The sequence below is a fragment of the Sphaeramia orbicularis genome, chromosome 7 (assembly GCF_902148855.1).
Source record: "Sphaeramia orbicularis chromosome 7, fSphaOr1.1, whole genome shotgun sequence".
NCBI classification, from domain to species: domain Eukaryota; kingdom Metazoa; phylum Chordata; class Actinopteri; order Kurtiformes; family Apogonidae; genus Sphaeramia; species Sphaeramia orbicularis.
This window is the reverse complement of record NC_043963.1, coordinates 51952736-51979067: the sequence shown is the minus strand read 5'-3', so window position 1 is coordinate 51979067 and position 26332 is coordinate 51952736. Positions and strand designations below refer to the sequence as shown.

At 39.5% G+C, this 26332-nt stretch overlaps 2 protein-coding genes across 4 annotated transcripts in view; one reads left to right on the top strand and one right to left on the bottom strand.

Annotated features, from left to right (window-relative positions):
• The window catches only part of dennd2da (DENN/MADD domain containing 2Da), a 56436-nt gene extending 36754 nt beyond the window's left edge, over nucleotides 1–19682 (top strand). For all 3 annotated transcript variants that reach the window (XM_030139873.1, XM_030139875.1, XM_030139874.1), the window contains 7 exons: nucleotides 7269–7409; nucleotides 14578–14726; nucleotides 15413–15584; nucleotides 15677–15727; nucleotides 15830–15911; nucleotides 16547–16792; nucleotides 18684–19682. In XM_030139873.1, the coding sequence (XP_029995733.1) occupies nucleotides 7269–7409; nucleotides 14578–14726; nucleotides 15413–15584; nucleotides 15677–15727; nucleotides 15830–15911; nucleotides 16547–16792; nucleotides 18684–18751 (909 nt within the window). In that variant the 3' untranslated portion in view covers nucleotides 18752–19682. The remainder of the gene's footprint in view (nucleotides 1–7268; nucleotides 7410–14577; nucleotides 14727–15412; nucleotides 15585–15676; nucleotides 15728–15829; nucleotides 15912–16546; nucleotides 16793–18683) is intronic.
• Nucleotides 19683–20345: 663 nt separating this feature from the next.
• LOC115423126 (targeting protein for Xklp2-A) overlaps nucleotides 20346–26332 on the bottom strand; it is an 18633-nt gene continuing 12646 nt past the window's right edge. The window contains exons 8-17 of the mRNA XM_030139871.1: nucleotides 26072–26220; nucleotides 24658–24829; nucleotides 24404–24542; nucleotides 23950–24172; nucleotides 23751–23846; nucleotides 23129–23302; nucleotides 22812–22958; nucleotides 22612–22723; nucleotides 21489–21655; nucleotides 20346–21247 (exon numbers count right to left, since the gene is read on the bottom strand). Of these exons, the coding sequence (XP_029995731.1) occupies nucleotides 21137–21247; nucleotides 21489–21655; nucleotides 22612–22723; nucleotides 22812–22958; nucleotides 23129–23302; nucleotides 23751–23846; nucleotides 23950–24172; nucleotides 24404–24542; nucleotides 24658–24829; nucleotides 26072–26220 (1490 nt within the window). The 3' untranslated portion in view covers nucleotides 20346–21136. The remainder of the gene's footprint in view (nucleotides 21248–21488; nucleotides 21656–22611; nucleotides 22724–22811; nucleotides 22959–23128; nucleotides 23303–23750; nucleotides 23847–23949; nucleotides 24173–24403; nucleotides 24543–24657; nucleotides 24830–26071; nucleotides 26221–26332) is intronic.

Genomic DNA, 26332 nt, shown 5'->3' with positions numbered 1-26332 from the left:
ATTGCCTAAGCAGCTCGTTGGTTTTTGTTTAGCACTACCATTTCGTGACTCACACCAATACAAAATCGTCTATGCACTTCCAGATTCCTTGGTATTTTAACATTGTATTTCCGGATACAACACTCGAACGTGTCGTGCGTCCCCTGGTGTATGGTCCTACAGGGTGAGCTGTCAGGTCGCATACAAGCATTGGTCTGTACATTGTGAGAACATGAATCGTGGGCCTGACCTTACGATTGATTCGCACAGTTTGAGATGGAGTTGCGTGCAACGATTGAAATAATCGCACAGTGTATGGCTGCCTTTAAACACAGCAGGCAGCATTATCTTAGTGGCAAGTGTCCAAAGAGCAACAGTCACAGTAGCATGAGTTTGAAAGAGGATGGAGTTTCAGATAAATAATGCATAGTGGAAAGTTGCTTTCTGTTGTTTTCTCTTGAGTATTTTGAATAAGAGTGTGGATTAGTGGTGATTTTATTCTGTTTCAAACAAAAGTCAAAACAAATGTCAAAATGTAGAGATGTCTTTGTCTTTGGATGTAGAGACTTCAAAGGGGGAAAAAATGCTGCTACCACCTACATCTACTCAACCACTGAAAACATAAAATGACATCTAGATCAACTCCAGCTTCCTCCCACCATCCAAAGACATGCACTTATAGGTTAATTGGTCAACCTAAAGTTGCCCATAGATGTGAATGTGAGAGTGATTGGTTGTTCGTCACTATATGTCGGCCGTGCAGTGAGGTGGCGACTCGTCCAGGGTGTACCCCGCCTTTGCGTATAGGTAGCTGGGATAGGCTCGCGTGCTCTGGACATAGGACATTTCTACAAAGTGTTGTTTAGTTATTTGTGCAGTAACAGGCACCCCATATGTTATGTATTTTTGAATGGTCATTATCCGTTTATGGCAAACACTATAAGTTACTGAGTGTTTTTGAATGCCTCACAGTATTCCCTGAGGTGCTGTGAATGTGACCTTACACCATAGCAAGAGGCACGGTGAAGGAGAAGAGGAGCAGGTTCACTTCATTTTGCCAACTTGAGTTAAAAAATAAAAACCTTTTTGCTATAAAGGAAACGTGGACTCTTTTGTGCAACAAAGCTGCAACATACCGAAAGCTGAAAGTGAAACTTAATGTCGAACTTCGAACGTCTGACCTGGATTCTGTGCCTCTGTAATGTGTGTAGTGTTTTTTTTTTTTGCAGCGGCAGCAGCATTAAGAATTAACCATTGCTGAATGTATGTAGAGGAAACCCTGCACATGGGTTCTGCTTGTGGCCACCCTGCTTCCCGAGTGTTTGTGTTGTTCACATAGGCTGCATGTATTCATTCAGTACACCTCTGTATTGTATCGAAGGCCCTGAATTGAAATGGTTTGGTACAAACAAGTGCACTGTTACACCCCTAATGCTTTGTTTTGAAATTTGATTGTTGGACTTTGACTTGAGTTGTCCAAACTGTGAAGGTGATATTGCATTGTATGCATACGTACTGTACCCAAGTTTATTATTATACCTACACTTAAACCTAAAATTATTCATACCCCTGTGAAATACAAGGAATTTCTTAATTTTTTCATTTACACATTAGTATTTCACCTCAGATTTGATATAAATAGGACACACCAGAAAATCTGAAGCCATAACCAATTTATTAAAGATAGAAAGTGTAAAGAAACATCTTTAACAGGGTGAAAGCAAAAAAATCACACTGTCCAAAATTATTCATATTCTCAATAATCAATTGCAAACCCCTTATTTTTCATCACAGCCTCCATACGATTTTTGTAATTGCTCACAAGCTTCTTGCAAGTATCTGCAAGAATTTTGGACTATTCCTCCATTGCAAATGTTTCAAGATCCATGAGATTGTAGGGTTTCTGTGCTGTCACCCATTTCTTGAGTTCCATCCATAGGTTCTCAGTGGGGTTTAAATCAGGATTCTGATTGGCCACTTCATAACAATAATATATCATTGTCCTGGAACCACATCTTCACCACCTTGGCTGTATGCTTCAGATCATTGTCCTGCTGATAGGTCCAACCAGGGGAGTAGGTTTGATTCTGACATTGGTGGGGACACAAAAGTGCTCCAAGGCAGCACTCCTGAAAGTTTGTTTTTTTGCATTTGCGATCATAATTTCACATCATGTAGAGCTGATCAAACAAGCAAACAATCATAGTCAGTTGGTTCTAGCCATTTTGGCACCCTAGGCGAGATATGAATTTGGTGCCCCCCCCCCTAAAAAACACATACATGCACACAAGCACACAAACACACACACATGGGGGGGCACAAAGAGGAGATACATGAAGCATGAGAGGAGATGCACAAAGCAGCCAGCAGTAAACCATATAGAAACATAAATAAATCAAATAGAAACATATATAAACCAAATAGAAACATATAGAAACCAGCCAATCAGCAGTAAACCATATAGAAACATACATACACCACATAGTAACATACATAAATCACATACACATATAGAAACTAGCCAACTAGCAGTAAACCATATAGAAACAAATATAAACCAAATAGAAACATATATAACCCAGTTCAGCAGCAATAACCCACACACCTTCGAAAATATCTCATATCTTAATCATCTACAGTCCCATTATTAGCCAACTTTGCTTCATTTCAGTTCAGCTAGCTGTTGCTAGCAACATAAAATGTTTTTTGGCATTATTAAAGGTTACATACCTCTATAATTAGATAATTTTTCTGCCTCCTCTTTTCTCTGCTTCTAAACTGTGCAGCTAAGGCCTTGGAAGGCCTTTTCATGGTGATAAACTCTCCATCCTTTACCTGGATGCTCAGTTCAACACCTGTCTGACTGTCATTCAGCTCTGCTCTGTCTCTGTCACTCACACACTCAGTGAACACTGGTCTGGGAGAGCTCACCTGAGAAATTACAGGGGGGATTGTTGTTTTGTTTTTTTTTCCTCTCATTTCTTTATTTTTAAGACAATTAATGAGAAATTATCATGTTATCAGTTATCGGTCTATGCCACGAACCGGCCCTGCACACACGGACACACACATGCATACAGGCAAACAGGCACATGTACAAATGTAAATGTAAATGACACCTCTGATATTCAAATCCGTCTAGCTGACGTGACCCAGGCAGAACAAATGCAAGCATGTTGAGAACTTACGCTAAGCTGTTGGAGATACGAACTGCCTCCTGTCTGGTCCAACTTTTTTTTTTTGTCCTGTCCAACTAGCAGGTAACTGTAGCGTTTACAAGCAGATGGAGTAACAGTGGGGACGGCCAATCACATGCACGATAGCAAAACCGCAGAGCCAATCGGAGCGTGATAATTAGGTTAGAGGCGGGACTTCTAGCAGAGACCGAGTATTAACCCTTTGTGTGCCACAATCATTGACTAAACACTACAGAAGGTGGTTGTATTGGTAGGGACAAAACAGTTATAGCTGGATATTGGTAGGGATGTGTCCCTAGCATCCCTACACAATTCTACACCCCTGGGTCCAACGCTCCCCCAGGTTCAGGGTCTCTGCTACCTGCTGAGGTTTTCTTCGAGAATCTTGATATACTGCTGTTTCCTCATGATGCCTTCCACTTTAACCAAGTTGCCAGGCCGGTTTGCAGAAAAGCAGTCCCACAGCACGATGCTTCCACCTCCATATTTCACAGTAGGGACCGTGTTTTTTGGCTTGTAGGTTTTGTCCTTCTTTCACCAGATGAAAGCCACATCTCTGTGCCCAGAAAGCTCAGTTTTGGTTTCATCATCTGACCACAGAACAGATGACCAGAAGCTTTCATCTTTCTTTAGGTACGTCTTTGCAAAGGTTAGACAAGCTTTTACATGCTTTCGTTGAAGCAGGGGGGTCTTTCTTGGTCGACGTCCATAAAGACCATTTTGGTGCAGTGTCCGCTGGAGTGTCTGCCTTGATAGTCGCACCACTTGCACTCAGTTCTTGCATGAGTGCCAACTGGAGATGTTTCACCCTGTTTGAAGTGTGAGCACAACTAGAGCCAGGGCGAAAGACTTAAGGTGGCCATACACTGTGCGATTTTAGAGATGATTTCTCACTCGTGCGACTATTTCTGGGATCGGGCCAGATGTGCCTCTAATCGTGTGTCATGCTTCGTGCAGTGCACATGGGGTAAGGAGAAGCGATTAACACCTCACGACCACCTCACGACCAGCAATCGTGTGTTCGCAAGGAAAACGGAGCTGTTTGAAATCCTGCTCGCTCCTCGTGAGGATATTGCACTGTCAAAGCAGTGCCACGAGCCAATGTGCCTCAAATTCTCACACTGTGCATGCGTGAATACAATAATAGCCAGCTACTGTAAGCTAATTCTAAGCTTACAGTAGCTGGCTATTGGCCTAGTGCAATTTAGCTTTTGCGGCTTACCTCTAGTTCCCGCTGTAGGATTGACAGCCCAAACTGTCCACCCAGGCAGAACAAATGCAAGCATGTTGAGAACTTACGCTAAGCTGTTGGAGATACGAACTGCCTCCTGTCCAGTCCAACTTTTTTTTTTTTCTCCTGTTCAACCAGCAGGACAGCCTTGGTAGTAGTCCTTGGATTGTTTTCAACATCTCGCTTGATCTTTCTGGCAAGCCGAGGTGACACTACTGACTTCTGACCACGTCCTTTGAGATTTTTGACTGTGTGAAATTTTTGGTATTTCTTGATGATACTTTGCACCGTTGCCAGTGGCACCTGAAATTGTTGGGCAATTTTTTTGTACCCTTTTCTTTCCTTTTTGGCATTTACAATGCGTTCTCTCAAGTCCTCACTGAGCTCTTTGGTCTTTGCCATGGCAAGTCTTGCGTTGACTTGAAATGAAATGTCACAAGCAAGTCGACTTCTATAGTCAGACCACTGGTAAAAAACAAAAACTCAGGAACATTTAAAACAATGTTACACACTTTAGTCCCTTACAGACAATGGTTTGTTTGAACATCCTATGGCCATCTGTCTTGGTATCACTGGAGTATGAATAATTTTGGACATGGTGACTTTTTGTCAAAGTTTAACTTAACACCTTTAACAATGTTACTTCACATAACATAATTGGTCATGGTTCCAGACTTGTCCACATGTCCTATTTATGTCAAATCTGAGGTGAAATACTGATGTGTAACTGAAAAAATTAAGGAATTCCTTGTATTTGACACGGGTATGAATAATTTTGGGCTTAAGTGTATATGTAGGGTAACCAGTTGTCCCGCTTTGTGCTGAGTGCACAGCATTATGACCGTTTTTTCCTTGTCCCACCATTTGAGACAATGTCCCGTATTTGATTGGTTCTGGCTCTCCAAAGTGCAGGACAGTCGCTTTTCTCCAAACATGACTTCCATTTTATAGCAGAGACAGCGCTATCACCATTGGCTTTGTCTGCTGTCAGTCAACCAACATGCATGTGGGGTCAGGAGTCCATCAGCCTGTCACCAGTGTCCTCCTGACCTCCGCCCACTGACACACAAAAAACAAAGGCAAAAGCCTTAGATACTAGCATGCTAATATTGGCAGAGAACATGAAAAGTCCATGCAAAAAAATTAAGATTCAGCTACAGAAAAGAATGGGAAAATGTTTCTACATGGGTGAAAGGGGTGGGGAATGATTCAGAGGACATTCTGCAAACCATGTCAAATTTATTTTTCAATCAGGCATGGAGGCGAGTATGACTTGACGCGGCACACTGCATGCATGTGATATTTAGTTAGATTTGATCCCCATTCCCTTTTGCCTATTTTTAAATTTGGAGTTTGAGCTGAGAGACAACAAAAACAAATATGCTTTTGTGGATTTTTTTTTTTTTTTTTGAAAATTCCACAGGATATTTACTTTATTTTATTCTATTTTTATTACTGTGTTAGAATGCAAAATTTTTCACTGTTCTGTGTATGGATGCACAAAGGTTTTTGGTCCCAAGTTTAGGTTGACTGGAAGTGGAAACAGCTGTTATAATGTTGTCAGTTATGTCCTTTTATTTTATTGCACACAGATTAGTTTACCTTTGACTGCACTCAAATAAAAAAGCTGATTCTCTAAAAGTATTCAGTTACAATATTTGAAACTTTAGGTTTCTGTTTTGAGTTTTTACAAGTAGATTTTTTGTTTTGTTTTTACAAGCACAGAAAGTTGTTGAAACCTGTGCAAAAAAAGGAAAAAATAATTGCCCAGTGCAAAAATATGCATACGGCATGCAACCAAGTCAAATTGTTGCTATTCATATTTATAAGCTGAACAATAAGATAGACTTTTTTTAAAAAATCTAGACATTATTTTAGCATTACGGTTATGTGTTCCACATTGTCCCACACAAACACACTCCTTGTCCCACGTGGCTCATAAGCACCTAGTCTCCCTACCTATATACCTCGGTATATATTATATGTAGGTACACCAGGAATTCTGTTCGTCCTTACATCTGTCTGCGATTTTTGTCCACACATTTTTCATAGACCATTCACCCGATGCTTTTCAAATTTGACATACATGGTCTTTACCACTAGGAGAGGTGCAGTGCACAGTTTGATGCCTGAATTTTAATTTCAATTTTTTTTTACAAATATTTGAACATTTCAACTAAGAACTTTGTCTAACAGATTCCTCTGACACTACTTATCCAATTCCTTTCAAATTTGACCTACATGTTCTTTACTTGTGCCTTTCTCTCAACTTTTTCTTTTTTTCTTTTTTTTTTTTTTTTTTACAAATTTTTGAAAATATTGAAAGTTAAGACTCAAAATGAATCCCTGGGTAGGCAGGGTATCTGTGAGGAGGAGGGGCAGTGTTGTGCAACCGGGCAGGGGTATTGGTAAGCTCTGCTTACTTTTTCACTTCTTACGTTTATCTTACAGTATGACTGGCAATAAACTTATTATTTCATGATCTGTAGGAGCCTTAAGGACCCTACAAAAAGGACTTTAAAGTCTATTCTTGCTTTAACAGGTAGAAATATAATCTCTCTTTTTGACTCCTGTTAGTATTTGAGCTGAAGTACTTTGTAATAGATGGAGGTTTTTCAGTTGTTTGGTCATCCTTACAGTTAATGAGTTACAGTAGTCCAGCCTGTCTGTAACAAATGTACAAACTACTTTTTCAAGAAGATGTTGCTCATTTTGGAAATGTTAACACTGATGAAGGAAGGATGTCTTACAGATTTGTTTTATATGCGTAATGGAGAGAAATATCATCTACATATGCTGTGTTTGTTGACTGTTTGTTTTGAGAGCGTGTTTGCTTGTTCCTCAAATGTGTGTTTGTACAGATATTTGATGAGGTCGAGAAGCGGCGGCAGATCTCCATGGCCATGATCTATCCATTCATGCAGAAGCTGCGCGAGGCTCCATTCCCAGCTCCAGGAAACACTGTGGAGATTAAGAGCTTCATTCCTGAGTCGGGCACTGAGGTCAGACTAAAGCTCTTACAGTTAAAGCTTAGAAAGACTATATTTACATGCATAAAATTTCACTGTTTTTTTTCCAAAAAATGACTCGTAACTAGCTACTTTAAATGGCTAATGAAAATCAATATTGAAAATGAAACTAATATTCGTCTTCACATGCAACTGTCTGCCACTGAAAAAATGGATTTGAAAAAAAAAGGATTTCGTCTGAGTGCATATGTTAGCCTATGAGAACATTCTTTCTGTCATTGCTTCGAGCACCTTCTTGAAAAGGATAGCTTCGCAATATTTGTCCATATCCAAGAACCTATGGATATTCTCTTTTGATAAAATCTGAATAGTTGGCGTGTTTCTGTAATATTCTCTATACAAAGAATCCTCCTAAAACCAGAATAATATCAGCGTCTCTCACATATCTGACTCAAAAAATGGTCCATGTGGGGGAAAAAGACATAATTCAGAATATGCTGTCTACATGACACCTGCAGAATTCACAATATTGTCATATTTTGAATAATAGTGGGCTGATCATAAAGCATTGTGTTTAGGTTCCAGTGTTAAAACTGCATGTGGTAGCAAGGTTGGATGTCTATGCCAGAATAGGCTTTTTTTTTTCTTTTTTTTTTTTTTTTTTTAGAATTTAGGTATAATGGTTTTGTTTTAAACAATGAGATGTTACAAATTCTCTATTCATATTTGTTCTTTACATGCCCTCAGCCTGTTAATAGCAGCGGGGTTGAGTTGAAAAGTCAGGGATCAAATTGTCTCACAAACCATAAGAATAGATCTAAAAACAAATTAATTTAACAGAACACACATTTTTAACTAGAGGGTCACTGAGCCTATGTTTACATTAATGCATTTTCATGGATAATGATCTCTATTTAGTAGCATAGTCTCACAGTTACATTTCTGAATATTCTAATATGCCTGACATTCATATTACATAATGAAGAAATTGAGAATGCCACTGACTGGACACAGAAATTACTTTTGCCTGCTGCAAATATAAGCATGGTATAAGCATGGTAATAAAAACAGAATTTAAGTATGCGGTAGTTACAGCAGAGACAACAAGGACATAATAATTTGTAATTCATTATCCACATAGAATTTACTGATGGTATTCAAGTGCAATGGTGCATTTTCTGTGAGAAAAGTTATGTGAATGAGGTACAAAAAAATCAGGGAAGGATATGTACAGATTGATGGATCCAACCACGCAGCAAATGAAGGTGTCAACATTTGTCACAACGCTTATGACTGCACCATAATGTAACCCTGGAATTTCCAAATCAAGAGTCATCTGCTTTTCTAAAAGTCTGTTTTTGTGGGGTTGAAATGACAGAGTGGTGTGGACCCTAGTTGACACAGCCAAAGTTATGTGTCTTAAAACAAACACATATTAGTGGGAGTGGGTAATATTGCCTCATATGACAATTGCCGCAAATTGCTGGGATAGTAGCTCTTCTTAATTTTATGTACAGCTACTGCTTTAAAAAGATGACACTCCACTGTTAGTGGGTTGTTTAAAGGTAAGCATAGCCAAGAAATGCGGAGTGTGTAGTTGAGGACCAGTGACAACAAAGAATAAAGATGAGATTACTGAAACAAATCTCTGTCAAGTCTCTGGGTGTGTTGTGAAGGCTGTGTCTGAACCTGCCCCACATTACCCAACCTGCCTTCAGAGAAACATAACTCTTCTCCCATGAAGCTGCATACCAGGTTTCAGCTCTGTTACACAACGGGCTCTAAGTCACGGGTGTCAAACATACGACCAGCAGGAACAAAACCGGCCTGTTAAAGGGTCCAATTTGGCCCATGGGACAAATCTGTGAAATGCAAAAATTCCACTATTAAGTCGTTTTAGTTCAGGGTCCACATTCAGCCCAATTTGAGTTCAAGTGGATCGGGCCAGTAAAATACAATCATAATAACCTATAAATAATGACAACTCCAAATTTTTCTTTGTTTTGGTGTAAAAAAAAATTACATGAAAATGTTTCCATTTACAAACTATCTTTTCTCAAAAAATGTGAATAACCTGACCAAATATGAACAACCTGAAATGTCTTGAGAAGTGCAATTTTAACAATATTCTGTTTTGTGTATTTGTAGATCCACTGTGATCTGTACGTTGTAATATATATGTGTAAATGATAAAGTGAGACATAATATTGTTAAAATTGCACTTATTTTTCTTAAGAACTTTTAGGTTGTTCTTGTTATTCACATTTAGTTTGTACAGTACAGGCCAAAAGTTTGGACACACCTTCTCATTCTTCGTATTTTCTTTATTTTCATGACTATTTACATTGTAGATTCTCACTGAAGGCATCAAAACTATGAATGAACACATGTGGAATTATGTACTTAACAAAAAAGTGTGAAATAACTGAAAACATCTCTTATATTCTAGTTTCTTCAAAGTAGCCACCCTTAGCTCTGATGACTGCCTTGCACACTCTTGGCATTCTCTTGATGAGCATCAAGAGGTAGTCACCTGAAATGGTTTTCACTTCATAGCTGTGCCTTGTCAGGGTTACTTAGTGGAATTTCTTGCCTTATTGATGGGGTTGGGACCATCACTTGTGTTGTGCAGAAGTCAGGTTGATGCACAGCTGACAGCCCTATTGGACAACTGTTAGAATGCATATTATGGCGAGAACCAATCAGCTAAGTAAAGACAAACGAGTGGCCATCATTACTTTAAGAAATGAAGGTCAGTCAGTCTAGAACATTTCAAAAACTTTGAATGTGTCCCCAAGTGCAGTCGCAAAAACCATCAAGCGCTCCAACGAAACTGGCTCACATGAGGACCGCCCCAGGAAAGGAAGACCAAGAGTCACCTCTGATGCTGAAGATAAGTTCATCTGGGTCACCAGCCTCAGAAATCGCAAATTAACAGCAGCTCAGATTAGAGACCAGATGAATACCACACAGAGCTCTAGCAGCAGACACATCTCTACAACAACTGTTAAGAGGAGACTGCGTGAATCAGGCCTTCATGGTCAAATAGCTGCTAGGAAACCACTGCTCAGGAGAGGCAACAAACAGAAGAGATTTATTTGGGCCAAGAAACCCAAGGAATGGACATTAGACCAGTGGAAATCTGTGCTTTGGTCTGATGAGTCCAAATTTGAGATCTTTGGATCCAACCGCCGTGTCTTTGTGCGACGCAGAAAAGGTGAACGGATGGATGCTACATGCCTGGTTCCCACCGTGAAGCATGGAGGGGGAGGTGTGATGGTGTGGGGGTGCTTTGCTGGTGACGCTGTTGGGGATTTATTCAAGATTGAAGGCAACCTGAATCAGCATGGCTACCACAGCATCCTGAAGTGACATGCCATTCCATCCGGTTTGCGTTTAGTTGGACCATCATTTGTGTTTCAACAGGACAATGACCCCAAACACACCTCCAGGCTGTGTGAGGGATATTTGACCAAGAAGGAGAGTGATGGAGTGCTGTGCCAGATGACCTGGCCTCCACAGTCACCGGACCTGAACCCAATCGAGATGGTTTGGGGTGAGCTGGACCGCAGAGTGAAGGCAAAAGGGCCAATAAGTGCTAAGCATCTCTGGGAACTTCTTCAAGACTGTTAGGAAACCATTTCAGGTGACTACCTCTTGAAGCTCATCAAGAGAATGGCAAGAGTGTGCAAAACAGTCATCAGAGCTAAGGGTGGCTACTTTGAAGAAACTAGAATATAAGATATGTTTTCAGTTATTTCACACTTTTTTGTTAAGTACATAATTCCACATGTGTTCATTCATAGTTTTGATGCCTTCAGTGAGAATCTACAATGTAAATAGTCATGAAAATAAAGAAAATGCAAAGAATGAGAAGGTGTGTCCAAACTTTTGGCCTGTACTGTATATGTAAACATTTTCATTTTATAATTTTACTTTTTCCATTCTAAAACATAGAGAAAATTTTGGAGTTGACATTATTTATAGATTATAATGCTATTATTTTACTGGTCCAGCCCACTGCAGATCATATTGGGAGGATGTGGCCCCTGAACTAAATAGATTTTGAGACTCCTGCTCTAAGTCAATACTCTCTTATGTGCTTGCTGATGATGGCTTTTTGTGTGAGAGTTATTGTGACCATCCCCCCAACCCGAGGCATATCATATGGTTTATGAGCGAAACAAGGGTGTCTTTTTGAATGTGTAAACTAGCATTTAACATGAGACCTAGTGCAAATAATAATAGTGCATATAAACCCATGTTGCTGCCAATCATTGACATATGCCAGGCTGCAAAAACAAAAAATAAGTAAAAAAAAATTTATATGGTATATTGAAAAACAAAACAAAAAAGAATGCTTTTGTGTTTTTTGCATCAGAAAATATGCTGACATTATACACATGACATTTAAAGGATTACAAATATGACAGTTATTGAGCATTTGGTATTGTTTATGGCTCAAGTAGATGAAATACAAAAAAATGTAAAAAAAAAAAAAGTTTGAAACAAACTGGGTGGGATAACGGAGGAATAATGATCAAAATCATTACTTGGGCTTATTAAGAGTCTGGTTTGACCAGCTCTAAATGTAATGTCATGAGAACTTTTGTCATGATGTGGTGCTATATATGGACGGACGGACGGACAGACATGAAATGGCCTAACTGGTGTGGCTGCTGGATTTAATGTGATCCCAGTGTCACTGGTTTGCATACACTAATTACCCAAAACAAGACAATTATGTCCCCTTTAAAAATTTGTTCATGACCGGGGAACCCCAGTTTGAAAGCCACTAGTTTAAGTGGATATAGATTTATTAGGCGAGGCAATAATGTGGTCTGTCCATCAATCCGTTCAATTCTTTTTCACCATACTTGCTACAATTTATAATTTTGATGTTTCCCAGCGGTCTTTGCTGTTGATCAACTTGTGAACCACAAGGTGACACTTGAATAAGCCAATCATTTTGGTTCATAATCAAAATTTTTAATGTTTTCTATAGTCGCTACAGTTTAAAGGTGCAAGAGACTTTCATGACCAATTCTTCATCAAATCTGTAAAACCTCAGTCATAGCCTAAGTATCACGAATCTGTAAGTCTTTCTGTGATTACTCACCTGAATCTCTTGCATTACGGTGAACAATTTTGAAGTGCCATCCACCATAAACAAACCATTTGTTTACAAACCGAGCCAGGGGGTCACTCAGGCATCTTCGGAATTTTGTTGCGATGTGCATTGTGGGAAAGGGAGGTTTGCGCAGCCACCTGACAGCAGCAGCACAACCATATGGTATTATATGGATGAAACAAACACGATGCGGAAACAGCTGAAAAGCGGAAATGGCTGGAGGAATATGCATAGAAGGAAGGGAGCTCCTGCCGTTTTCACGTCCTGTCTGTTCAGCTGCCACTGTCAGGTGGCTGTGCCAGCCTTCACTTCCCATAATGCACGTCGCAACAAAATTCCTCATAACGCAAGAGATTCAGGTGAGTAATCACAGAAAGACTTAGAGATTCATGATACTTAGGCTGTGACTGAGGTTTTACAGATCTGATGAAAAATTGGTCCCGAAAGTCTCCCGTACCTTTAAGAATGTGGTGAAGTTTTGACGTTCAGTCCAATTTAAATTAAGCCTCTCACTGTTGGGGGTATTACAACAAAAGTACTCTGTAGTTTTTTTATGAAACATAGTAGAAAAGGGCATAGATGATGTACAGTGTTGTGAAAAAGTATTTACCCCCTGCCTGATATCTTACATTTTTACCCTCGGCCACACTGGCCGCAGGGGAATGTCATCAGTTGGTCGTCCCTCTGTCTGTCTGTTCATCCAAAAACTTAGTCATGCACTGATAAGTCAGGCCACTGGGGGCAGTAATGTGCCTGATAACTCAGGCCGAGGGTTTTCAAGTGCACGTACATTATGTTTGTGTATCTGTCACACTTAAATCTTTCACATTATCAGACAAATTGTAATATTAGACAAAGGTGGCCTGAGTCACTAAATAATGCAGGTTTTTAATGATGATTTCATTTATTATGGGAAAAAGATAACTAAACATACCTAGCCCTGTGTGAAAAAGTAATTGTCCCCTAAATCGGTTGTGACACCCTTGGCAACAACAACCACAATCAAGTGTTTACAAGAGCTAGGTCTTATACATCACATTAAAGGATTTTTGGCCCACACTTCTTTGGGTTTTTGAGCATGAAGGTCAAGCTTTAAGGTCAAGCTACAGCATCTCAATCAATTTATTGTCCGAATGTTGACTAGGCCAGTCCAAAACCTTCATTTTGCATTTCTTAAGCCATTCAAATGTGTACTTCCTGGTGTGTGTTGGATCATTGTCCTGCTGCATAAGCCAATTGCGCTTGAACTTCAAGTTACTAACTGATGGCCAGGTGTTCTCCTTTAGGATTTTCTGGTAGAGAACAGAATTCATGGTTCCATCAAGGCCTGCAGGTCTTTAAATGTTGCCCTGGGTTCTTTTGTGACTTCCTAGAGGAGTTGTCAATGTGGTCTCGGAATAATGGAGTCTTGGAGTAAAGTTGGTGGATTGGCCAATCTTGGGGAGGTTCACCACTGTTCCAAGTTTTCTCCATTTGTGGATAGTGGCTCTCTCTCTGGTTCTAAAGCCTTAGAAAGTCTTTGCAAGCCTTTCCAGACTGATAGATGTCAATGACTTTGTTGTCTGTTCTTGAATTTCTCTAGATCATGGCATTATGTGTCGCTTTTTGAGACCTTTTAGCCTATTTCACTGTGTCAGGCATGTTCTATGCAAGTTGATTCAACTGGTCATATGGATGTGGACAGTGAGATTGAACTCAGTTTTCCAACAAAATATAGTTCATCACAGTTAAATTGTGATGTAGCAATGGGGAGCAGTTACTTTTTCACATAGGGCCAGGTAGGTTTACACATCTTTTTCACCTTAATGAATTAAATAATCATTTAAAAACTGAATTTTTATTTACTCGGGTCATCAGAAGGAGACAAATGCTTTTTCACAGCATTGTATCTTATTCTGCACCCATCAAATTTACATGCACACAATCCAGCTGATTTTTCTTCTGCCAGTCAAGACAGAACCAGTGAAACAGAAAACAGCCCCACACCAATCACCAGGTGATTAATGGGTGCATCTCTACTGACTTGCATGTGATGCTAACATAGTTGTGACAGTGCTGAATCTTCACCAGATCATCCGTCTAACCCGGCCGCTGGACTCATGGCTGGAACACGTCAACTTTGCTACACTCTTCAGCTGCCTGACAGATGATGAGGTTTTACTGGTGTTTTCTGCTGCAGTCCTGGAGAGACGCATAATATTTATTGCTGATGAACTGAGGTACTACACACGGAGGCACATTATACAGTCACATACACCCACCATCTGAGTCGGGCCTTAAATCAAAACTTTGTACAGTAGTTATCTAGAAGGGGCTAGAAGTGTTTTTCCATTTAGTGGTGTTCACATTTTCATATAAATAGAAAGAACAACATTTCACTGACTGGCTGAGTTTCTGATTGAATGAATGAGTGAATAGGTTTGAATGAATGAGTGAGTGACTTATTGAATTAGTTTGAATGATTGAATAATTGACTGAGTTTCTGACTGACGGAATGAATGAATGTCTGAATGAATGAATCAGTTTCTGACAGGTTTTGTTGAGTTCGATTTACTTTGATTTAATTTGATTGGTTGAACATCTGTCCGTTTGCATCCAAAACTGTTTGGTCTGAACCTGGCTGAAGGTCTCCTGGAGGTGTTGAATTAAACATTATCCATGCACAGAATACTGAGCAAATTTGAAGATACCTTTTAGCTACAAAAAAGGAGGGAAAAGAGAGATATGTGTTGTCACTTTCCCTAATCACATTTGGAGAGAATAAACTAGGCTCCTGTGGAACTGCTTCAGTGCACATATCCTGTACAGCCTAAACACCAGTGCACAAAATCATTTGGTTTCTTCAGTCCAGGACACTTTTTCCATACTTGAGATTTCTTACATGAACTCTGTGGTTTGCCTACAGCACATTATCACAAGTCATCCATGCAGTAGCAGCCCTGCTTTACCCGTTCACCTGGCAGCACACCTTTATCTCCATCGTTCCAGAGATTCTCATCGATGTTGTCATGGCACCCACCCCCTACCTCCTAGGGGTCCAGAAACGACTGCTTGATCTGGTCACAGACCAAAGTGATGTAAGTTATGAAGAAGTAGTGAACCAGACTTTAATTAATTTATGCAGAACTACCTTTAAGGCATGGTGTCTTTCATTTTCTTCCCCTGACAGCTGCTGGTGGTGGACTTATCTGAGAAGAAGAAGGAGACCTTCATTGTATCAGTAAGAGTATTAACTTTGTTGATTCAGAAAGACCCTGGAAAATACCCCCAAAAATTGCCAATTTTATCAATCACCTAAAGGTGCACAATGCTCATTTTCTAGCTCGGTGATGAGAGCTCCATTCTACCCCCAAAGATGAAGACTGAAATACTCGAGGCATTAAAACACAGACAAAAAGCATCAAGTAAGTAAAAACTATGCAAAATACTAGAAAATGATGCACAGGTTTAAATGATTGTAAACCTGTGTTTCTGACTTCCATATACAGATGCACCATGGACACACTCAGAACAGAGACATAGAAAAGTATTAGGTGTTGACTTCCAACATTTATTTCTGGACCTAAAAACAAACACACACACAAGACACACACACACCAATGCATTCCTAAGTGGAAAACCATAAAACAAATTGTTTGTATTGTTGGATATATTTTTTTGAATTTGACAATTTAGCTTGCTGGTTGTAGTCTGCCAGATTATATACTTAGTTCCATTAAAAATGCACAGGTCCTTCCTCTGTGTGTTGCATTTCAATGTCCTCCTTACTTAAAAGATCAATGGCCTCTGTGCAGAAACCACTGTGAAAATAAGTTTAGACAAAGACACATAATGTCATTTTAATACTACGAGGTGCTTCCTCATGCACACATTTCACCAAAGCACCTTCACTCCCAACACTATTTGTGAATGAACTGATCCACTGTTAGTGAAAAAGTGGAAACAATGTATTTTGTTTTAAGTCTTGATATGAAGTCTCCACAGTGCTGTTGTGAACAGATAGCCCCATCATCACAAATGTTTTTACATTTCCTTTCAGTGGTGGAGGAGCTGAACCGGGTGGTGTCCGAAGCTTTCCTACTTTTCTTTGTGAAGACAGTTGGCCACTATGCATCATACGTGAAATACAGTGGTAGTGGAGAACGGGGTGTGTTTGAAAAGAGGAGTTTTTACAAGGCTATTGAGTCCAAGACCACACGGCACTTTGTCAAGAAGTTCATCCAGACTCAGATGTTCGATCTGTTTATCCAGGAGGTAGAGCAGCAACAGCCTGGACCGACACAAGGTATACATATCACACACCCACAGAAATTGACACTTGAGCTTCAGGTCTGATCCAGTCTCTCTGAACCCAGTGTCCAGTGAAGAGTAGGAAAAAGAGCTCAAAGCTTATGGGTTTGTTCATAAATACTTCCAGAGCTTGTATGACCCCCATTCCCAGGAAAATGTGGTCATTTTATAAAGTTAAAAGAACTCCAAATTCTGTGATTTGTTAACTGACTTGAATCTTTATTTGCCTTCTATTCTATCTTTCCTTTGTTAACCATCTTTGCACCTTTGTCAAAGAGACAAATCTGATGTAAAAGATGTAATGGCATAACCACACAAAACCAAAAACATACCTGTTGTCACAGATTTCATGATTTAGTGCTGGTTTTATTATATTTTATTCCATGTATTTAATTACAGGCATCAAACTCTAAATAGGTTTATTTCACTGACCAATGTTGCTGTATTTTGTAAATATAGAGAACCTTTTCATGTGCATTTGTCAGTTAAATGAAGGTGTGAATGAGTTAACAAAGAACAAATTTTAGTTTTTATTTTTCTGTAGAAAATGTCCCAAAATCCAAACATAAAGTTGATGAAACAAAATGTAATTGAAGAAAATAAGCAGTAAATTATGATATAGGTGTCTTGTTTTGTCCTATTTGTTTTATTTTTTCAGGCTTTTTGATTCTTTGTTTTTAATTCATTGTCTCATTTTGTTTTAATGTCTTATGTCCTATTTTGTGTAATCTTACATTTTTTTCATCTTTTTGTGCCTTTTTGTTTGTCATGTGATATTCATAGATGGATTCCCAAGGGCTTGCGTTTTTTTAGGCATTACTGTCCCTTTATAGTGAGTCTGAATGTTGTGAATCCATATAAAGAGAAATGCCAATTCCTCTCACATGCGTTACAGGTACTGCTGCAGACCTATTTTTGAAAATGTAAGGATAGACAGATTTTACCATTTGAAATAATAATAAAAAAATAAATAAAATAAATATATATTTATTTATTTTTGTGCAATGTCCAGATACCTGAAAGTTTTCTGAAGTAGTGATCAAGTATTTGTACTTTGTTACTTTACTCCAAGAAACAATTCCTTTCCTTCTAGTGGAGAGAACTATGGGCTTTGGACCCTAAAGGAATGAATGCCACCTACTGGTGTACACTACCTTATATTGTCTAACAGAAATGATGGGAGTTCTGTTTGAATTGATTGAACTTTATGTAGTTGATATAAAAAATAGTTTTTCTTGGCTTATTTTTTTTCTGCACTCGGCATAATTAGTGTGTTTCCAACCAGTGCGTAAGCATTACGCTGTCATTGCTCCCTCTGTTGTGTTCATTTGAATAAATGACATTCAGTTTATTTAGCTGTTATATAATGAGTGAAATTACAAAAGAATGCAACCAACCTTTTTGTATATAATAATGAGCACATTAATGAAGCTTTGATAGCCGTATCTATAGTTTTTAGAGCATGTGCTCTTATTTTGAAGGACAGAAGTTCAAGGATCAGCTGACAGCATTCATGTCAGAAACTATATAGTACAAGCTAAAACCTAATGTAACAATGTTACAAAGAGAAGCAACAAACAGCAAAAAATCATAAAGACAGTAACTTGATGGGCAGTGGCACTCATTTGCCAAACTGAGATTCTTTTGCTGCCAGTTAACAGACATTAGTTAAATATGCAGGATCCTCTCTGGGACAGATGTCACCATTTCTCCACTTCTAGTCATCATCTCAAATTGAAATCACATTACATGACTGCAGAGGATTTACGCTTCTGAAGTGGCAGTGTCATTAGTGCTTCGGAAATGTATGGGAAGGAAATGTCTATAAAACAGCCCCCGCAGTCTATCCACATTAACCATTAATCTGCTTTGTGCTTTTCCTGTAGGAGTCTTTCACAAAAAGATCCTGGAATACCACGAAAAGAAGAAAAGGGACAAAGGAAAGAAACACTAGGTGTCGGCATAGAACGTTGACTGTATATAATGAGTACATAGGAGTCAATGTGAACGTTGCACTGTTTGTCTTTTTAACATTTGTGTACTAAGTGAATTACTGTACTGCATTACTGCTCCTCTGTGGAACACTGGCGACATGATGGACTGTAGCAGAGCAATGACTCAGTCTGTCACTGAATGCAATCATCAGGACAATCATTTCAAATAAAATTTTATGCTACTGCTTTGTAGCCACATGCCTGAGTAGCTGTGACTTTTCTTCAGTTTTTTTTCCATTTGTCGTTGATTGACTGACCTCACTGACAAATAAGTACCAATGAATGGAGGTAGTACCAATTCAGTCCTCCACCCAGTGTGTAGATCGAGCTGTCTCAGGTACACTGCTGTATATTGATGTCTTAGATGTGTCATTCTATCCTGCAAAGTGAATCAAAGGCGCATTCTGTAAATTGCTCATATGCTGTTAAGTACTGAAAAATAGCACAGATTAGTTTCAATCCAGTCTGGATATTGTAAATCTTCCACGCTGAATCTCTGAATTAAAAGTGTAGTTACTTGAAGCTTCTGTTGTAGTGTTTTGTTCTGGGAACATTTTTTGTTGACATTAGTTAACACCATTTCTAAGCCAACAAGTGTCTACATCCATTATCCCAGCAGTTGGTTCCTACGCAGAGGACTTGGGTAATTGCAAAAAAAATCCTTGCATTCACTCCAAGATTTTTCAGGCTGTATTGTGCCCATCTACAGTTGCCAGTGTGTAAAGTCAGCTAATGTCATCAGTCATACCAACCAACCTCCAGCTCCCAGCACAAAAACTTCACACAAACACAAACAAAAAAATCACTGAAATACATACATACAAACCCTTGAAGATTTTGTAAACTCTGGCTTGACTTGAGTGTGGTTTTGGAATTCATATAAGCTCCAATAAAAAACTTTGTTGAAACAACTTTAAGATGATTATCAAATTAAATCAATGTTTCAATAATTACTGTCTGTAAATTGTAAATGATGGAAATTATATTTGTGAATTACATAAGGGCTTCAGTGTGAGGGGAGCATCCTATTTCTTGAAAGAAATATTGCAAAACTAATCAGCATTATAGCTGTGAAATTTCTTTAAAGAAAGTGAAATTATGTAATGAATAAAAGTGAAACACTAGATGAGCTGGGAATTTTGACAGCTCAAGTCTATTTCTACTAAAAAGTTTGTCATGGGATCATTTTTTTCATATAACCACTTCCTCTTGTAAGAATTCTCTACATTATTGTAGTACTATTCTGACATTTTACTCTTATCTTCTGAGGTTTCATTCTATTTTTGAGTATTTTTAATCTATAAAATTCATCTATCTGTTCCCTTGACAATTAAAATGAGATTTCACAAATTATATGACATTAACCCGTTTGTCAACCTGATGTACATGTTCACTTCAAGGGAATGTGTTGGCACAAACATGTACCTTGGTTCAAGGTACTCCAGACCCACCATTTTTGGACCAGTGGAAACTGGATGAGACCAGTGCAGTTAACACAAGACTTCCTTTTAGCTCAAAGATGACATTTGTAGCTTTAACTACAGAACTTGCCAAAGGTTCTCTACAGTAATCATGATCCCTAAAACTATCAGCTCTACATGAATGATGGTTCTTTGTGTCTAAGGGATCAGTGTTCAACTTGGATTGGAACCTTTACACACCAAAATACATTTCTATTCCTTGAAAACTTTCATTCTGCTCTGCACCACAAAAGCTGAAATATGGAAATCCCCTCTCATCTTTGAGGAACATGGATTTTAAAATTTTACCTATCCCAGAAGCTGCTTTTAGTCCAAATTGTAATTCCATGTTTCAAACCACATTATTTTAATTTATTAGTCCTAAATTGCTTCCATTCCAACTTTTTCCTTGAATGTGGTTCAGTCTGAATGTGAGGAATGAATGGAGATGAGATGAAGGCAGCCAGATAAAACATAAAATATGTTTATGAATGTTGACAGCAAAACACAGAAGCAAAGTACATTTTATCATCACTGCTTTCATTTGTAATTTCCATTTTCTACACTGTACCAACAGTTTGTTCTTTGGAGTTGTAGATGGGTCAAGGATTCTGTTGGGTGTCAGAATTGTCTTATTATGAGTCTGGTCTACAGCAGCTCTAAATGTAAAGTGTCATGACAACTTTTGTTATGATTGACGCTGTATAAATAAAATTTGACCATGACCATTGGGTTTAGATGTCCTTGTGGACCAAGTCTACTGTGAGATCAGACACATACTGAGCTTCAGCGTCACTTGTTGAACTGATGTAACAGATTTACTAAAAGTTCAAAAACAATGAAATTAAGATTAACAGATTACATTATAAAATGGTGAGAATCCTATCACAAGCGGAAGCGATCTGAGAAGTTGGGAGACTGTGGGACAGTGAGAGGGACTTCACTCTTCTTCAGTTTGATTGTTTTATAGTGTCTGATGGGTTGAGCCTTGTGGACCTGCAGAGGCAAAGGGGGGAAAAAAAAAAAAAAAAAAAAAAAAGGAAGTCTGGTCATATCACTGACAATGATAATTTTCGTATTAAGCAGACATTTGACTATTAAATGCTGGCTACCTCCATGCTTTGGTATTGCTCTAGAACATGCAAATTCAGTGCATGAACTGGAACGTAAACACCGCATGTTATTGACGCCTGTCACACTACGACTAGTCACAGGATGTTACACGTTTTGCTGTCACCTGTTCCTGGCGCAGTCTGATGATCTCCTCTTTGGCCTGCTGCTCCTCTTCCTTCCGCCGCTCCTCCTCCATAAGCGCTCTGAGGGCCTCCTTTTCATTGGCCAGTCGTTCATACTCCTGCCGCTCATGGGCCCTGTGCTCTGTTGACAGCTCAAATGGCTGTACAGCTGTTAGAGAAGAAGCAGCATGTTATATTCAGTTTAATTGATTGTGGGGTTACATGAACTGCAGACAAGTCTCTTCCCTAAGAACCATGCCATAAGAATGGAGAAACACATTCACAAGTAATATATTACACGAGACAAAGATGTTGCATTTTAAATTCAGGGGGGGTTCTCCAGGGGAATACTCTCAATTACACCATTAAGGCATTCTCAGGATTTTCACAAAGCAAAACCTTGAGTAATCAAATTAATCTCAAGATATGGCCCCCCTTAAGTCAAGGTGTTGTCATTCCTTAGTCTTAATTAAACTCAATCCAATGACGTACAGTCATGACTTTTCCAGGTTGTCCCATTCAGACAGAGTCTATGCTTGTGAAGGCAGCTCAATGAACTGGTTCAAAGTGCAGTGTGGAGGAGCTTGGTCTTAGGGCCCATTCATGCTCGCTTTACGTACATAAAAAGGTACATCTTTTTCAAACGGTGTCACGCATCGCTGCCTTCATACTCAAATGAATCCCTTACGTGGGAATGAGCATTTGCCAGTCAATCCACCAGAGGGTGCTGTTTTAAATTAACATACTGGCCAAACACCACAAAGAAGAGTAAAGTTTTTTGTGAAGAAGATAGTCAATAACAAACATGGCAACAACAGAGGAGGTTTTACTAAAGCGGATACTAATGTTGATGTTGAGATGGATAGTTAAATAAATATGCCAGAAGTTTATCACTAACTCACACAGTCACTCTTAAAAAAAGTTTCACCATTTTTGGAAATTATTCTCTTCAAATCTTAACACTGCCTCCACAGTTCCCGGTGGTATTGCTTTGTATTCTCCGTTGGGGTTTGTACAAGCTCCCAGGGAATGGACAGAACTACACATGTAATGAATGTAGAGGACAGACAGAACACTGTCTGTATACATATGTGTCTTTAACATAGAGCATAAATGGGCCTTTACCAGTTGCAGTGCGGGCCTCCTTTTTGGGCTGGAAAGGCTCTTTGTGTGTGACAGTGTTGGGTCTGGCTTTAAAAGCTGTTGCTTCCTCCTGCTGTTTCTTCTCTTGTTGGATCTGCATGGATGACAGTGTGAGTTTCAGCTGCTGTAGATCGTTGCTTTAAGTCTAAGGAAACTGGATGTGCATGTTTAGCGAGTCTCACCATTTGTCCCCAGCGACGGCTCTTCACAGCTCCCCGCTGGTCAATGAGCAATCTGAAAGGGTCAGGCTTGGTGGGCTCCAGTTTCTTCTTATCAGGGAGGACCACAGAAGTGAAGTCTGGCAGTGGCTGAGCCTTGAACTTCGGCACCTGGAAGAATTCAAATAAACCACTTTAACAGTAGACACACGACTGGTAGAATTATAGACATCGTATTGACCTATGGCTGATTAAACAGGATTCATGATGATGCATCTTAAAGGAACTAATTTAATCCTCCCTAATTTGAGGACCTTTGGGGAATACGCGAGTGGCTTCACCTCTTCATTCCTCTGCTCCTCCAGCCTCTTCTCTTTCATCACTCGGCTCTCTCTATCCCTCTCTTCAAAGGAGAAGGGACACGTGTCTATGTGGTGTTTCTCTGGGAGCTGGGGCTGGAACGGGAGGCCAAAGTGAGGCACAGGAGGAGCCCTGACCACTGATGGTGGCTTCACCTAGAAGTGGAAACAAACATATGGCTAGGATTGGACTGCTTAGGAACCAAGGCTCCCACACATTTTATGACCAAATCTATCAAGGAATTTGAAGGTTAATAATATAATTTCTGTCTATCCTACAGAGAAGCGAATGTAAGACAAGAACACAAAATGACAACATTTACATCTCAATCTATTAGTTAACATAATACCCCCTTTTCCACCGCAGGAACCTTCACTTTACCAGGAACTTTGGTTTTTCATGACCATGAGAACCATGCTAGATGTCAAGTTTTACACTTTTTTTGTTTAATTTCACTCCAGTTAAAACCACATTCCATTACTTTTTTTTTTTTACTGGTTCTTGAAAAGGAGACTGGCTGTGGCAAACCTGCAGACACTGGAGCCACATATGTTTGAAAAAAAAGTGTACAACTGCAGAATGTCAGCTTCAAAAATGTCTTACTTCCTCAGGCTTATGTTCTAGTCGAATCCTCTTTTTGAGAGCAAAGGCTGGAGACTCAGGTACCGTTGGATGCACAATTTTCTTCTCAGGCAAACCCTGATGACAGCAGACATCTTTGTTACAGTCACATTTGGAAAGAGTCTAGATTCACTCTGCTAAACCCACACCAGTCGTCTGTCTGCTGATAGTCAGAACTCACCGTAACTCCCTCGAGGATCTTTTTGGGCACTGGTTGAGACTTGAACGTGTGTGGCTTCTCCTCAACCTCCTGGGGCTTTTTGGTGGCAAGTCTCCCCTGAAGCCGTTTCTCAATCTGCAGCTCGAAGCCTTCAGGTACAGTAGGCTCCTTCACTGCTGGCTTTTTCAGACACGCAGTGCTCTCCAAAATCTTTCTGTTAAGCTCCAGAGCCTTAAACTTAAACCTGGAATTTAAACATGACATTAAGGATGTTGCACCTCCACTGTCACCTTTTTACCACTGTGGAGATTTTCCTAAATGACTTGTTGGGCTAAGATTTTGTGCAGAGTTCAGATGTGACAAAAATTGAAAACTTGCTATGACTTTTGAAGTTATGCTTTCTAGCACTGACTCTAAACCCCAGGGTTTGTTAATTTGTCACACCATCTGCACAGGAGAGTTTCAGAGTGCTTACTTATTCAGTTTGTCTAGCTCTTCAGCCTCCAGCTCAGCACTGCTCTTGACAGTGGGGGGCCGGTTCCGTTGGCGGGTCATCAGCTGAGGGGTATGAGGTTGGGTGAGTTTCAGATGGTCACCCTTCACTGGGGAGGGCCCTGGAAAAGACATTTTAGAAGTTGTTCACTTAAGCCCCACTGCCTTTTCACTTTTTTTTTTTGTAGAAAAAAAAAAAAAAAAGGACGATTTCCATGTGGCCCTCCCAGCACACACCTCTTTCTTGACTCTGGCGACTACGCAAATGGTAGCGTTCAGGGGTTCGTCTGTAGAACTGCTGAATCTGCTCAGCCATGGGGACATAGGCAGCTGGCTCCTCCACATTTTTCTTGTTGCCTGTCGACAAGCTGAAGGGTTTGGGCACAGTAGCTCCTCTCAAAGCTTTTGCCTTTGAATTAAGATACCAAACCAGGAAAGAAAATGAAAATGTTTGCCTGCAATACATACATCATATGTATACTTTAGCAGAAACACACAAAAACAGCCAGGGTCAAAATAAATGGATTTCAAAGTCTAGTTTCAACACTTTCCTTTTGTTTACAGAACTATAATAAATTAGCTCTTTATTTTATTTTGTGTGTGCATGGAGCACTCAAATAATCAGTGCTTTTGCGTCACAATCATTTCATAATTCCGTTTGACAAATGTAGAGTCATTTATTATATGAAATGCTGGTCACTGTGCAGTAGGGATGTCCCAATCCGATCTACAGATCATATGGGCTGCTGATCTGGCTTTTTTTTTTTTTAGAAGATCAGGCTGATCTGGACCCGGTTCTGGGTGGGGACACGCATCCTGCTCCCTCAAATTAAAGTTTCCAAAGTTAGGGATAAGGAAAATTAGCTACACAGCAGCAGGAGGCTTAGATGAATTAGTAAAACATCTATAGGTTTCACTTTCACTTTAAGGTCTGGTAGTGATGCATAGGTTGGGTTTTTTTTCAACCTGCAGGGCTTTTGTGGAATTATTTGACCCGACCCAACTGCCCTGCAAATAAATTGACATTCTTTTGATCCACCCCAACCCGACCCGCTGATGTGTGTATCACTAACGTACGGCGCAGAACATACCCCCATATACCCGTATCCATAGACCGGCTACAGCAGTGGCAAACATACAGCCAGAGGGCCAAAAATAGCCTGCCAAAGGTTCTAATTTGTCCCACAGTATGAATTTGGAAAGTGCAAAATTATACTAAAGTTATTAAGAGTCAAAGGTGTCATACTTGTTTTAGTTCAGGTTCCACATTCAGCCCAATTGTGATCTCAAGTAAAATAAAAGTGTATCCTGTAAATAATGACTCCAAATTTAAATCAAAATTTTACTGTAAAAAGTCGGTATCTGCAAAACTAATCCTAAAAAAAATTGGATCAGAAGAAAAAAAAAAAAAAAAATCCAGATCAGGACATCACTACTGTGCAGTGTAATATGCCACTTCTGGTGATGCAAATACAAACAGCAAATTTACTGTCTCATGATTTCTAATTCATGTTTCATTTTTGTTACAGACAAAATATAGCTGAAATCCCGTCAGGTTTAACAGGACTCGTCATGAATCCACAAACATTCCTCCACAAGATTCTCATTTCAAACAGGCTCCTACCAGCTTTGTTTATTTCCATTTACTCACTGGGGAAGCAGGTTTGCGAAGCTGAGCAATGAAGTCTACTTCCTTGTGGTCACTACTGGATGTAGAGGTTGTCTTCATACGAGTATCTGTGCTGAAGTGGAACTCTTTGGGAACAGTGGTGGACAGGGCCATCTTCTTCGGTGGTGGATCTATTTGAAAGAAAGACAAAAAAAAAACAAAAACACACCCACAAAAAATGAATACAAGTTTCCCTTTAAGGTGTCATATTTTGCTAAACCCATTTTTATTAGCCTTTGGTAC